At 45.4% G+C, this 11938-nt stretch overlaps 1 protein-coding gene across 1 annotated transcript in view; it reads right to left on the bottom strand.

Moving 5' to 3' along the window:
• The window catches only part of LOC107297756 (voltage-dependent N-type calcium channel subunit alpha-1B-like), a gene marked incomplete at its 5' end in the record, with an annotated part of 58805 nt that overhangs the window by 32286 nt on the left and 14581 nt on the right, over positions 1-11938 (bottom strand). The window contains 6 exons of the mRNA XM_029286382.1: positions 472-531; positions 1538-1667; positions 1959-2088; positions 3094-3311; positions 5512-6345; positions 10300-10362. Coding sequence (XP_029142215.1) covers positions 472-531; positions 1538-1667; positions 1959-2088; positions 3094-3311; positions 5512-6345; positions 10300-10362 — 1435 coding nt within the window. The remainder of the gene's footprint in view (positions 1-471; positions 532-1537; positions 1668-1958; positions 2089-3093; positions 3312-5511; positions 6346-10299; positions 10363-11938) is intronic.

Genomic DNA, 11938 nt, shown 5'->3' with positions numbered 1-11938 from the left:
GGCTTTTTCAACAAGCGGGCCTGACCTAGGGTGAGTTTTAAATAGGGACAATTTTTAACGATTTTAAAGAGCCACAGCTACCAATATTTGGGTTTTAATTGGTTTTTAGTAGGGGAAATTTTTTGTATGATGTTTTAATACGCTGTGAGCCGCCCTGAGTCCCATGGGGAGAAGGGCGGCATATAAATCCTGTTAATAAATAATAAATAAATAATAAATAATCTAGTTAGGTAATGAAATGTCTGCAAGAAAACCACCAAGCTTAGAGAGCACCAAAGACCCCTCAGTTCCACCCTGACCTACAAATATTCTCCTTTATTGGTTTATGTGTATTCTTGCACGTCCTCAAAATTCTATGTGGACTCCCCAGGATGCAGCTATTATAAGTATGCAAATAAGTGATTCAATGTCCCTGGTGTGTATCATTCCTGTGTAGACACGCTCCTAAGAGATCTGGAGAAAGATACTTACCTTTATCACCATCTCAAAAGTAAAGACACCTGTAAATATATAATCCAGGTACTTGAGAGCCTGAAAACAGAAGGAGCAGTTCAAAAGTGAAAGAGGGTTGAATCCAAAGAAAAATACATTATATATAAAGAATCACATAGATTTCTTCTGCTGGGATGTTTCATCGTCTGTCTTGCTCTAAGATCTGAGACGTGCTTCAGTCTTACAGGCTCAGCTTAGGAGCTGGTCTTTGAAGCATTGGAAGCCGTGGTGGCGCAGTGGTTAGAATGCAGTATTGCAGGCTAACTCTGCCCAGTGCCAGCAGTTCGATCCTAACCGGCTCAACATTGACTCAGCCTTCCATCTTTCCGAGATTGGTAAAATGAGGACCCAGACTGTTGGGGGCAATAGGCTGACTCTGTAAACTGCTTAGAGAAGGTTGGAAATCACTCTGAAGCGGTATATAAGTCTAAGGGCTATTTCTATTGGTACCCGCTGGTGCTTGCTTGGGGATGCTAGACAGAAGCCGCTTTTGGAAAACAAGCAACTGGCCATTCTTTGTAAGCCACCTAGCCAGATCTCAGGAGGCACCCCTCTCTTCTAGGAAAGGGTGATATGCATTGAAGAAGAACTGCAACCCTTTGAGATCCATATTTGGTGGCCTGGTTGTCTTGGCAACAGGAATCAGTTCCATCTCCATCCCACACTCAAGCAGCAGAAAACTGCAGGTAGGGTGCCTGAAAACTGGGACCAAGGAAACATGCAGAAGAAGGCAAAGTGGAGAGCTGTGGTGGCGCAGTGGTTAGAATGCAGTATTGCAGGCTAACTCTGCCCACTGCCAGCAGTTTGATCCTGACCGGCTCAAGGTTGACTCAGCCTTCCCTCCTTCCGAGGTCAGTAAAAGGAGGATCTAGATTGTCGGGGGTCAAGATGCTGTAAACCGTCTAGAGAGGGCTGTAAAGCCCTGTGAAGAGGGATATAAGTCTACGTGCTATTGCTATCACTATCTTCAGCTCAACCCAGTACAGAGACATTCCTCTAGAGTTGAACACCTTCCCACAAGTCAACCTGAACTCTCATTTCTCACCTCATTTCTGGGTGACTCCGCTTGAACAGGGTCTTCAGCGGCCAGGGCAATGCTGCTGAGTGTGATAACAAAGAGGATGACCATCTCAAAGTAACGCATGTTGACAATGTAGTGACAGAGGCGCCGGAGACTGCAGAAGCCAAGCAGAGGAGTGGGAGAGGAAAGGTCAAGGAAGATGTGGTCGTATCGCATCAAAGGGGCCATATTGTCTCTCGGAAAGTTGACACAATATTGGATGTCCAAAGGAAAACATGAAAGGCTGGGATCAACATCTGCCACACTAGGGTAACTGTGAGGCTCTGGCAGAGCACCCCATGTGATGAGAAAGCTTTTGTTAACATGGTACAACAACTAATCAAGATCTTAGCGTACCCCTTCCCTGACAAATCAACACAGTCCCCACTCAACAAAGATGACTTACGGGTTAGTTGGGCTTAAGATGAACATGGAGCTGTAGGGAAGGATTGGTTTTGGTCTGCTGTTGGCCACGTCATCCTCAGCATCGATGTCCTTCTTCTCTTCCATTTTGGCTTCAAATTCAACATTGTTCACTGCAGGGTTGATCAGGATATTACTACATCTCAAAATGAGAATGTCTGAAGAGAGTCAGGGAACACTATTTTGTTGCTGGGGCCAAGAAGAAAATGGCCAGTTCTATTTTGGGAATAAAACCCAACTGAACTGGCAGCTTCTTTAGTGTATTTGTCCTTGAAGAAACCAGGCCATCCTACCAAAGGCCAGCTAGTTACTTGTGTCCCATGAGAAATACAAGATTTAACTCTTATCGCTTTCAATTAAAAGAATCCTGGAGCAAAGGGAGATCAGCACCCATCTCTGTCATATCTAGATTGTCAGGCATCCCAGCTTGGGTCAGTTAGAAAAGAAAGACTCTCAAATCCATTATTAGTGAAAGCTAAGTGGTTGCAGAAGAAGCAAAGCTGGATCTGAGAGTTGCGCACCCAAAGCCTATGATCAACTTTTCCCTTGTGGCCATCTTTCCCCCTAGTTATCACCAAGTGTCCAGTTAGGTGTTTGGGTAACAGTCCCTGTCTTCGCAGGCTGGATGGTTCTGCATTCCATAGAGTGACCTTGAAACGGCCGGCGACTCTCATGGGATGGCACAATGTGTAGTTTCGATTCCTCTCATGTTACTCTCCCTTTATCTCATCCTGCAATTCTTCCCCCCTCTCCCCGGTTGGGTATGGCAGGCAATGCACGGTGTGGCAGGATGGCAGCCCATCTGGAGTGCTGCCCATCCCAATGGCAGAGTTGCCTAACTAGATGTCAGCCCCGCAAGATTGGGAGACAAAGGGATAGGTTTTACAGTAACAGAATCTTGCAAATCTGAATGGCTTCCCCCCTTTGTCTTGGTGAGAACTAGAGAGGGTCTCGTCTTTCTCAAATTACCTTCTCTTATCTGAAGGCTGCCTCACTTGCAGCTCTTCCTCCTGTTCCTCGGGGTTATTCCTACGGATCGTTATACTAGAGAAGAAGGTGACCCACCCACTCCACCCCCCCCCAAAAAAACCCCAGCTTCTGATGTTACAAACACTCACTTGGTATGATGGATGCTTCCCCGGGAGGAGCGGTGACAGTGACAGGAATGTTGACAGGGGCAGCCTTGTCCAAAGATGGTTGACCCATGCGGGTGACATTCTTCTGATTGTCAGCATCCTCTGGCTGCTCAGGGACCCTCTGCAAACAGGTGCTGGGCAAGGTGTGTAGAGGGGCCACAGTCACGCTTATGCCCGCCTCTGTGTCACATTGGCTTTCCCTGAAGAGAAAGAATAAATAGGAGGATAATCTCATTTCTCCCATCCAAATCTTCCTACAGTTTCTTTAGCCCAGCAGAAAGTGGACTGAGGACTCCTTGGTGCTCTCTGAGCTTGGTTGTTTCCTTGCAGATGTTTCATGACCCAACTAGGGAACTTCCTCAGTGCTAGGGACGATGTTACCCAGCACTGATGATCTATAGAGATCCTGAGTCATCCAGGTCATGGCTGTCCCAAAGATGCTTTTTCACGAGACAACCGGATTTCCATGTTTTTCTTGGAAGGCGTTTCGCTTCTCATCCAAGAAGCTTCTTCAGCTCTGATTGGATGGTGGGGAATGGGAGGATTTATATTCAGCAGTTCCAAGAAGGATCCACACCCATTTGCATTACTCAGGTGACCCCGAGGACACAGACAAACCTCCAAGTGGCCTCAATGACTCTCTAAAAGAAGGTAAATGACCAGCTGTCTGCAAGGAGTATAAATCCTTCCATTTCCCCACCATCCAGTTGGAGCCGAAGAAGTTCCTTGGATGAGAAGCCAAACATAGGTAAACCTCCAAGTGGCCTCAATGACTCTCTAAAAGCATGCAAATGGCCAGCTGTCTGCAAGGAGTATAAATCCTTCCTTTCCCCCACCATCCAATTGGAGCTGAAGAAGCTTCTTGGATGAGAAGGAAAACATAGGTAAACCTCCAAGTGGCCTCAACGACTCTCTAAAAGAATGCAAATGACCAGCTCTGTCTGCAAGGAGTATAAATCCTTCCATTCCCCCACCATCCACTCAGAGCTGAAGAAGCTTCTCGGAGGAGAAGCAAAACGTCTTCAAAGGAAAAACAAGAAAGTCTGGTTGCCTCATGAATTAGCACTGATGATATTACCTAGTTAGGTCATGAAACATCTGCAAGAAAACAACCAAGGTCTCAGAGCAGCAAGGACCCCCTCATTGCAACCCTGAGCTGCTAATATTCTTCTTTATTGGTAGAACATAAACTGAAACCCACTGGAGGTTTTCCCCCAATAATCAGCAGTAGATTGTAAGGGGCTCGGATTCCCACTCCTTAGTAGAAAATTAGACTTCCCAAGATGGTTGGCGATCAACTAGCATGACCATTAGGTGGTAAGTAAAGAGTTCTAATTCCTCAGGAACATAATAGATGGCATTAAGCGAAAATGACACCTTACGGTGATTTTGCTGCAGATTTGTATGTTTAACTGCTGCTTATCACAGCAGGTGAGCCTTCAGGAAGAAAACAGATTCCACCTCCCAAATCACAAGTCTGTGTTTGACGCTTCACATCTCCCCTGCACATACACACAGCTCATTGCTGCTCTGCATTCGATTCTGCCCATCCAGCCATTATTCTGCAGTTGACTGTGCTTAATGGATGTTGGGGTTCCAAACAGAAATTAAGCTGTCATTTTGAAAATACGGATTCCAGGTATGGATAGATTAAAAGGAGTCACCTCTGTGTGAGTTGAGTAGCCATATAAATTTGTTTAATAAGTAATAAAATAAATAAGAGAGAGAGAGAGAGACAGAGAGAGACAGAGAGAGAGAAACAGACAAAGAGAGAAAAAGAGAAAAAGAGAAACAGAAAAACAGACAAAAAGAGAGAGAAAAAAAGAAAACAAAAGAGAAAGAGAAAGAAATAGAAATAGAAAGAAAGAGAGAGAAAGAGAGAAAGAGAAAGCAAAAGAAAGAAAGAGAAAGCAAAAGAGAAATAGAAACAGAAAGAAAGAGAAAGAAAGAAAGAAAAAGAGAGAAAGAGAAAGAGAGAATACAAGAGAGAAAGAAAGAGAAAGCAAGAAAGAGAGAAAGAAAGAGAAAGAGAAAGGGATATCCGGAAGATTACAGTTACAAATATCACAAACTAGGAGTTGCAGATCAAAACTGGCTTTATAGCAATCTCTGAAAGGCTTGAAAATTATTCATCAGCATAAATTTTGCCAAAAATGCAAGCCAGGGATCCCAAATGCCAGCCCATGGAGGAGGCCAGGATATTGTAATTGTCACCTGGTGATTTTTGACAACAGACCCAGAATTCTCTTTTTTCTCAGGAACTAGTTTTTTTAAAAAAAAAATCCAGAATCTTTACAAGGAGTGTTACAAGTTCTCAATGCTGGCCCACATCAGTTGTTATAAATCCAAGCTTCCCCCCCACCTCCCCATCCTCTATGCATCCTTATCTAGCCAACTCACCTTGGCTGCACATTCTTTAGATCCTTTCTCCCCAGCTCTCCTTCTTTCTCTCCGTTCTCCTTGTCCACTGACTCGTAAGTGGAGAGGGCCTTGTGCCGTATCTTTTGCCGTCGGTGGGGCTCTTCGCCCCCCTCCCCTTTGGAGCCAGGCTCCCCTTCTCGGTTGCCCGGCCTGGACCCTCCTCGGTGGCGGGAACGTCGTTCGGTCTTGGTCCCGTTGGCGGTCCCGTTGCCTTCTTTGACCTGTCGCTCAACGGGATGCCGATGACCTCGGTGGCGTCGGTGCTCCCTCTCGGCGCCTTCCTCCACGGACCCCCGGCGATGGTGATGCCGGCCTCCCTCCTGGCTCCGGTTGCGTTCGCTCTTCCCTTCCTTCCCACCCCCCTCGCCCACCTCTTTGCTGCGGCTCCGGTAGGGCCGGTGGCGTTCCTCCTTATTGTTCCCACCACCCAGTTCACCATTCTCTTCCTTGAGGGCACTGCTTTTTTCCGTGTCTCCCGTCTTCTCCTTCTCGCGATGCCGGTGGTGCTTCCTCACAACCTCGTTGTTCTCAGGCGGTGGGGTCTTCAGCTGGTCGGGGGCCTCCTGCCCCTCTGCAGGGCTGACGGCATTGAGGTTGCCGCTGTGGCCTTCGCTCCTGGGCTCAACCACCAGAGGCCGGTCCAAGTGAGTCTTCATGTCAGGACGGATGTGGAGGTTGGTCGCATAGCGGACCCTGTCCTCTGGATCCAGCTCATTGTACAGGGCTTCAGAGCTAGTGCGGAAGTTGTACACGCGGAGCTGGCTGGTCCTCTGCTCCCACACGGATTTGGATTTGCAGGAATTCTGCTGTTTGCTACAGAAGAGAGAGGTGGAGAGGAACACGGGAAGGGAAAAGAGAAGATAGGAAATGGAAGGAAAAGAAGAACGGATAAGAGTTGGGGATGGTACCATCGTATTTGACAAAGCAACATGACGTCTACGGAGATTCTCCATGCTCCAGCTTGACCCAAAGGTGCTTTTTCAAGAGGCAACTGGACTTTCTTGGTTTTCTTTGAAGGACATTTCACTTCCCATCCAAGGAGCTTCTTCAGCTCTGATGGGATGGTGGGGAATGGAAGGATTTATATTCAGCAGTTCCAAGAAGGCTCCACGCCCATTTGCACCACTCAGGTGCCCCTGAGGACAGAGATAAACCTCCAAGTCGCCTCAACGACGCTCTAGATTCTAGAAGAAGGCAAATGACCAGCAGTCTGCAAGGAGTATAAATCCTTCCATTCCCTCCACCATCCAGTCAGAGCCGAAGAAGCTTCTTGGAGGAGAAGCGAAAGGCCTTCAAAGAAAAACAAGGAAGGCCAATTGCCTCTTGAAAAAGCAGCTTTGGGCCAACGATGTGCCATTTAGCTAGGACTCTCGTCTCTCCAAGTTGAGAGAAAATATTGATCATAACATCTAGGGAGATTCTCAGTCAGCCAGGACCCCATGGCTGAAAAAAAGCCCTTGGAGAAGTTATTTTGTGGGGTTACTGTTCTCCTTAAACATTAAAAAAGGAAAAGCATCAAGGAATATCAATTAAATTAGAATACACCAAAAAGATCCATATGAAAAACCTAAGCAAGTTTTACTCTAAGAAAACCATAGAATAGCATGATGAATTTCTAATCATCATTATGAAATAACCCCTTTATGATAAAAAAAATAAGGTACATTAAACCCTATAAAACCTATTCTTAGCAATGCAGAAGTAATTAAATTAATGAAATGATGGGAAGTATGACCGTTAGACTCTACTTGTCTATTTTTCAATGAGTTAACTATTTTTTTTTTCTGGATAACGGGGACTTAACCATGATTTCTCTTGCATGAGGAAATAAATGCAAAGGAATTTCCTTGGGACTAGCATCCATGTCTCTTTAGAATGTTCTATTAAAAAGAATGACAGAATAACAGAATAACTATGGGACCTCGGAGGTCTTCCAGTCTAACCCCTGCTCAAGCAGGAGACTCTATACTATTTCAGACAAATGGCTGTCCAGTCTCTTCTTAAAAACCTCCAATGATGGAGCATCCACAACTTCTGAAGGCAAAATGTTCCACTGATTAATTGCTCTCGCTGTCAGGAAATTTCTCTTTAGTTCCAGGTTGCTTCTCTCCTCAATTAGTTTCCATCCGTTGCTTCTTGTCCTGCCTTCAGGTGCTCTGGAGAATAGGTTGACTCCCTCTTCTTTGGGGCAGCCCCTGAGATATCATGTCACCCCTAGTCGTTCTTTTCACTAAACTAAACATACACAATTCCTGCAACCGTTCTTCACAATACTTTTTTCTTGAAACCTGCAAGATTCATGGACTCAGATATGCTAGTTTACCCTGTACCCAGAATTCCAGAAGGAAAACTATTGGCCACCCCATAACCCATGAAAGGTGGGACCCAGATCTATGTCTCTTGCTGGCAACCACTCCCCCAGCATCAAAATAAACATGATCAATTATTGCAAGCTGTTCAGTGGAAAATTAAGAGCTGTAACTGGAACTCTGCAAGCATTAAAACTATATGCAGGAACGGGCAGAAGCCTGTTCATTGTGGTGCTAACAAATTCATCCTGATATGTCAATCTCCTAAAAAAAAAAGCAAAGTTATTTGCCTCCTCTGTAAATATAAAGTAAATCTTAATAGCAATGCTGCAGTTAGTTGTTAGGAGCATGGTTCTTTCCACCCATGGGCTCCTGTAGTCTTTCAAAAAATATTTTGAGGTAGATTAAAACTATGAGGGGGAGTGCAATGGTTAAAGATGCTGAGCTTGTCAGCTGGAAAGTTGACAATCCGGGTTCGAGAGCTGAGCGTAACGGTATGGGATGAGCTCCCGTTCTTACCTCAGCTCCTGCAGTTTGAAAATAGGCCTTTGGCTTCTACTCATGTTGGCCAAAATGTCTTTGGACAATGCTGGCTCGCTCGGTCAAGGAATGGAGACTAGCACCGTGCCCTAGAGTTGGACACGACTGGACGTGGAAACATTTACCTTTTTTAAAAATCCCAGGCGGATCAATATTGGGGATCCAGTATAGTGAGTTTATTATCTCAGAGGAAAAGATAGCCTTACTGTACGTTTTTCAGCTTATTTTTTCCATGTGGCCAACAACAGGACTGGAGATTTTTTCCCCCGAGCATTCTACGGAGATGTGTTCCCTGCTTGCCTCTCCTGATGTCGAGGCTCTGAACTCAGAGAAGTATCACGGGATCTGGTTGCACCAAAAATGCTCAGCACTCAGATAGGGACAGCCAAAAACGTCTCTCCTTTTGGGTGATATTCTCCTGGGGCCACAGGAACGTGGCCTCAAGAAAGTTCCTATCTATCGCCTAAAAACCATTTGCCAGATGACACCAAGACTAAAATCAGGAACGCGCGGCTCCATGCACAGCTGATTCACACTGAAAATGTCACAGCTCTGAGTCACTGCTCAGAAGAACAAGAGGTCTTAGTGAAGTAACCCCAACCCTTGAATCTCCTCAATGCAAGGGCCTATTTGAAGACTCTTGGACAGGTTGAGATCTATCCCTGCAAAATTCCACCAATGGGCTTGTTCTGGGGTTATAAGATCCTGGTATGGATTGACCTCAGTCAGTTCTTGGGGGTGGGGGGCAGGATTTATCTCAAGAACTGCCATCTTGGAGGACCTCCAAGACAGGCACGTCACAACATGTACTTTAACTGTCTCAAATTTTGTTTGTTATCTGTAGTGGTCAGTTGAAATTGGTAATCTCACAAGGTAAGCTGCGTCCAGAGATCAGGCAGACCACAGAGGGACTATTGGCTAATCCCATGTCTTCAAGATAGTCTTCCTGCTCTCATCTGCATCATCATCATCATCATCATCATCATCAAGTTGGAAGGGACCTTGGAGGTCATCTAGTCCAACCCCCTGCTCAGGCAGGAAACCCTATATACCATTTCAGCCAAATGGCTGTCCAGTCTCTTCTTAAAAACTTCCAGTTGTTGGAGCATTCACAACTTCTGAAGGCAGGTTGTTCCACTGATTAATTGTTCTCACTGTCAGGAAGTTTCTCCTTAGTTCTAGATTGCTTCTCTCCTTGGTTAGTTTCCATCATTTACTTCTTGTCCTGCCTTCAGGTGCTTTGGAGAATAGCTTGACTCCCTCTTCTTTGGGGCACCCTCTGAGATACTGGAAGACTGCTATCATGTCCCCCCTCATCCTTCTCTTCATTAAACTAGACATCCCCAATTCCAGCAACCGTTCCTTATATGTTTTAGCCTCCAGTCCCCTAATCATCTTTGTTGCTCTTCTCTGCACTCTTTCTAGAGTCTCAACATCTTTTTTAAATCGTGGTGACCAAAATTGGATGCAGTTGGGGAAGGGGGGGAAGACACAGGGTGAGAAAAATCTATTAAATGGGGTCAAAAAAGAGAACCAAGCTTTTAACTGGAATCATGAAGGGTCAACAAAGAAAGGAGGCAAAAGGGAAAAGGGAAGGGAACAGACAGGGCACAGAGAACATGCAAAGACATGGATATGGAGCCGGGAGCGAAAAAGAACACTGGAAGCTCAAAATCACACGTTGGGAATGCTCAGAAGAAACTCACAAGCCTTCGCAGGGTTATGCTGCCCAATTGATGCTCCGTCATGAATTTCCACAATGAAAGGGGTGACTCAAAGCCGGGGGGGGGGGGAAACAGGGTAGGGAAAAGTCTATTTGGGAAAAAAATGCTTATCGATTTATAGATATACTGTAGATATATATATAAGCTACATAATCAATCCATTTACTGAATAGTGTATACGGAGGGCAACTCACGGTGAATTTACGCTGGAGAGCGACGAGCTGCGCGATATGGAACTTCGAGTTTGCTTTACAAAACTGCACATGCGAGAAACAGAAGAATACAAAAGTGAGAGGGAAAAGAAAAGAAAAACCCGGTGAAAATCTCTAAAGAGGAAAAAAAAAGGAAGGGAAGGAGGGAGAGAGAGAGAGAGAGAGAGAGAGAGAGAGAGAGAGAGAGAGAGAGAGATCAAGGGGGCCCTTAACAAACTCCAGGAGTGAGAGGGTGCAGGCTGGGAATGTGCATTTTGGAAGGAAACCACGGTCAGCATACTTCAGGATAAGAGTTTGGGATGAAGTCAGAGACATCATCTGTTAAACCAAAAAAAAAAAAAAAGAAAGAAAAAGGGAGGGGGAGAATAAAGCGAAATAAAAAAATAAATTAAAACAGAAAAAAAAAAGTTCAAGAGGGGATTTGGTGTTTCTACAGTCTCTTTCTCTCTTCCAGACATTGTATCGTCCAAACGTCACTCCGTTTAAGAGGAATTTCAATTCAGAAAACTGTGGGGTCCTTGGTGCTCTCTGAGCTGGGTTGCTTTCTTGCAGACGTTTCATGACCCAACTAGGTAACATCATCAATGCTAGAAGGGAGTGGGGTTTGTGGGGGGGGGAGGAAGAGGAGGAGGAGGAGGCCAATTGTGGGGTCCTTGGTGCTCTCTGAGCTGGGTGGCTTTCTTGCAGACATTTCATGACCCAACTAGGGAACACCATCAGTGTTAGAAGGGAGTGGGATTTATAGAGAGGAGAACAAATACTGTGGGGTCCTTGGTGCTCTCTGCTCTTGACTGTTTTCTTGCAGACATTGCATGATCCAACTAGGTAACCTCATCAGTGCTAGAAGAGAGAAGGGTTGGGCTCTGTTTTTAGACAAGAAATTCAGAGATAATGCAGAGAACCATCTGAAGTGGACCTTGGCTGGTGCTAGGAAGTCACAGTGTTATATACGACAACCCGCCTCCCATTTGAAAAATTAACTTGCTTAATCCCATTTCCTGAAGGAGGTAAAGAAGACATTTCGAGATCTATCTCACGAATACGTCACCTTTTTAGTATAAAAGACCAGAATGCATTTTGTGGAATGTGTAGTTAGGCGAAGCAAGGGGTTAGTACGGTCAAAGCTGCAACACCGTGCCCAGAGTAAACTCCTCACCCTGCCCGTGTTCCTTTTAACTGCCCCTTATTTTATTTTCCCCTAAGCAAATTCCCCCACATGCCCTCCCACCTTGTCCAAACCTTAAAAGCAGGAAGTTTTGACTTAGGTGGAAACTAGGAACAAGGGTCAATTCTGCATCTTAGATTTATCACGGAAGCTTAGCTGAACAGAGAACTCTTTGATTACACAAACTAAGAGAGAATGAGTTGGTTGGTTGGTGGGAAGGAAGGAAGGAGTGGAAGGAAAGAAAGGAAGGGAAAAAGGAAGGGGAGGAAGGAAAGAAGGAAGGAATGAAAGGGAAAAAGGGAGGGAGGAAGGAAGGATTCAAGGAAGGAAGGAAAAATGGAAGGGATGGGAAGGAAGGGAAAAAAGAAGGAAGAGAGAATGGAATGGAATGGAATGGAATGGAAGGAAGGAAGGAAGGAAGGAAGGAAGGAAGGAAGGAAGGAAGGAAGGAAGGAA

Source organism: Protobothrops mucrosquamatus, unplaced genomic scaffold, assembly GCF_001527695.2.
Source record: "Protobothrops mucrosquamatus isolate PMUCROS unplaced genomic scaffold, P.Mucros_1.0 scaffold3509, whole genome shotgun sequence".
NCBI lineage: Eukaryota > Metazoa > Chordata > Lepidosauria > Squamata > Viperidae > Protobothrops > Protobothrops mucrosquamatus.
The sequence above is the reverse complement of the archived record's forward strand: the minus strand, read 5'-3'. Positions and strand labels throughout refer to the sequence as shown.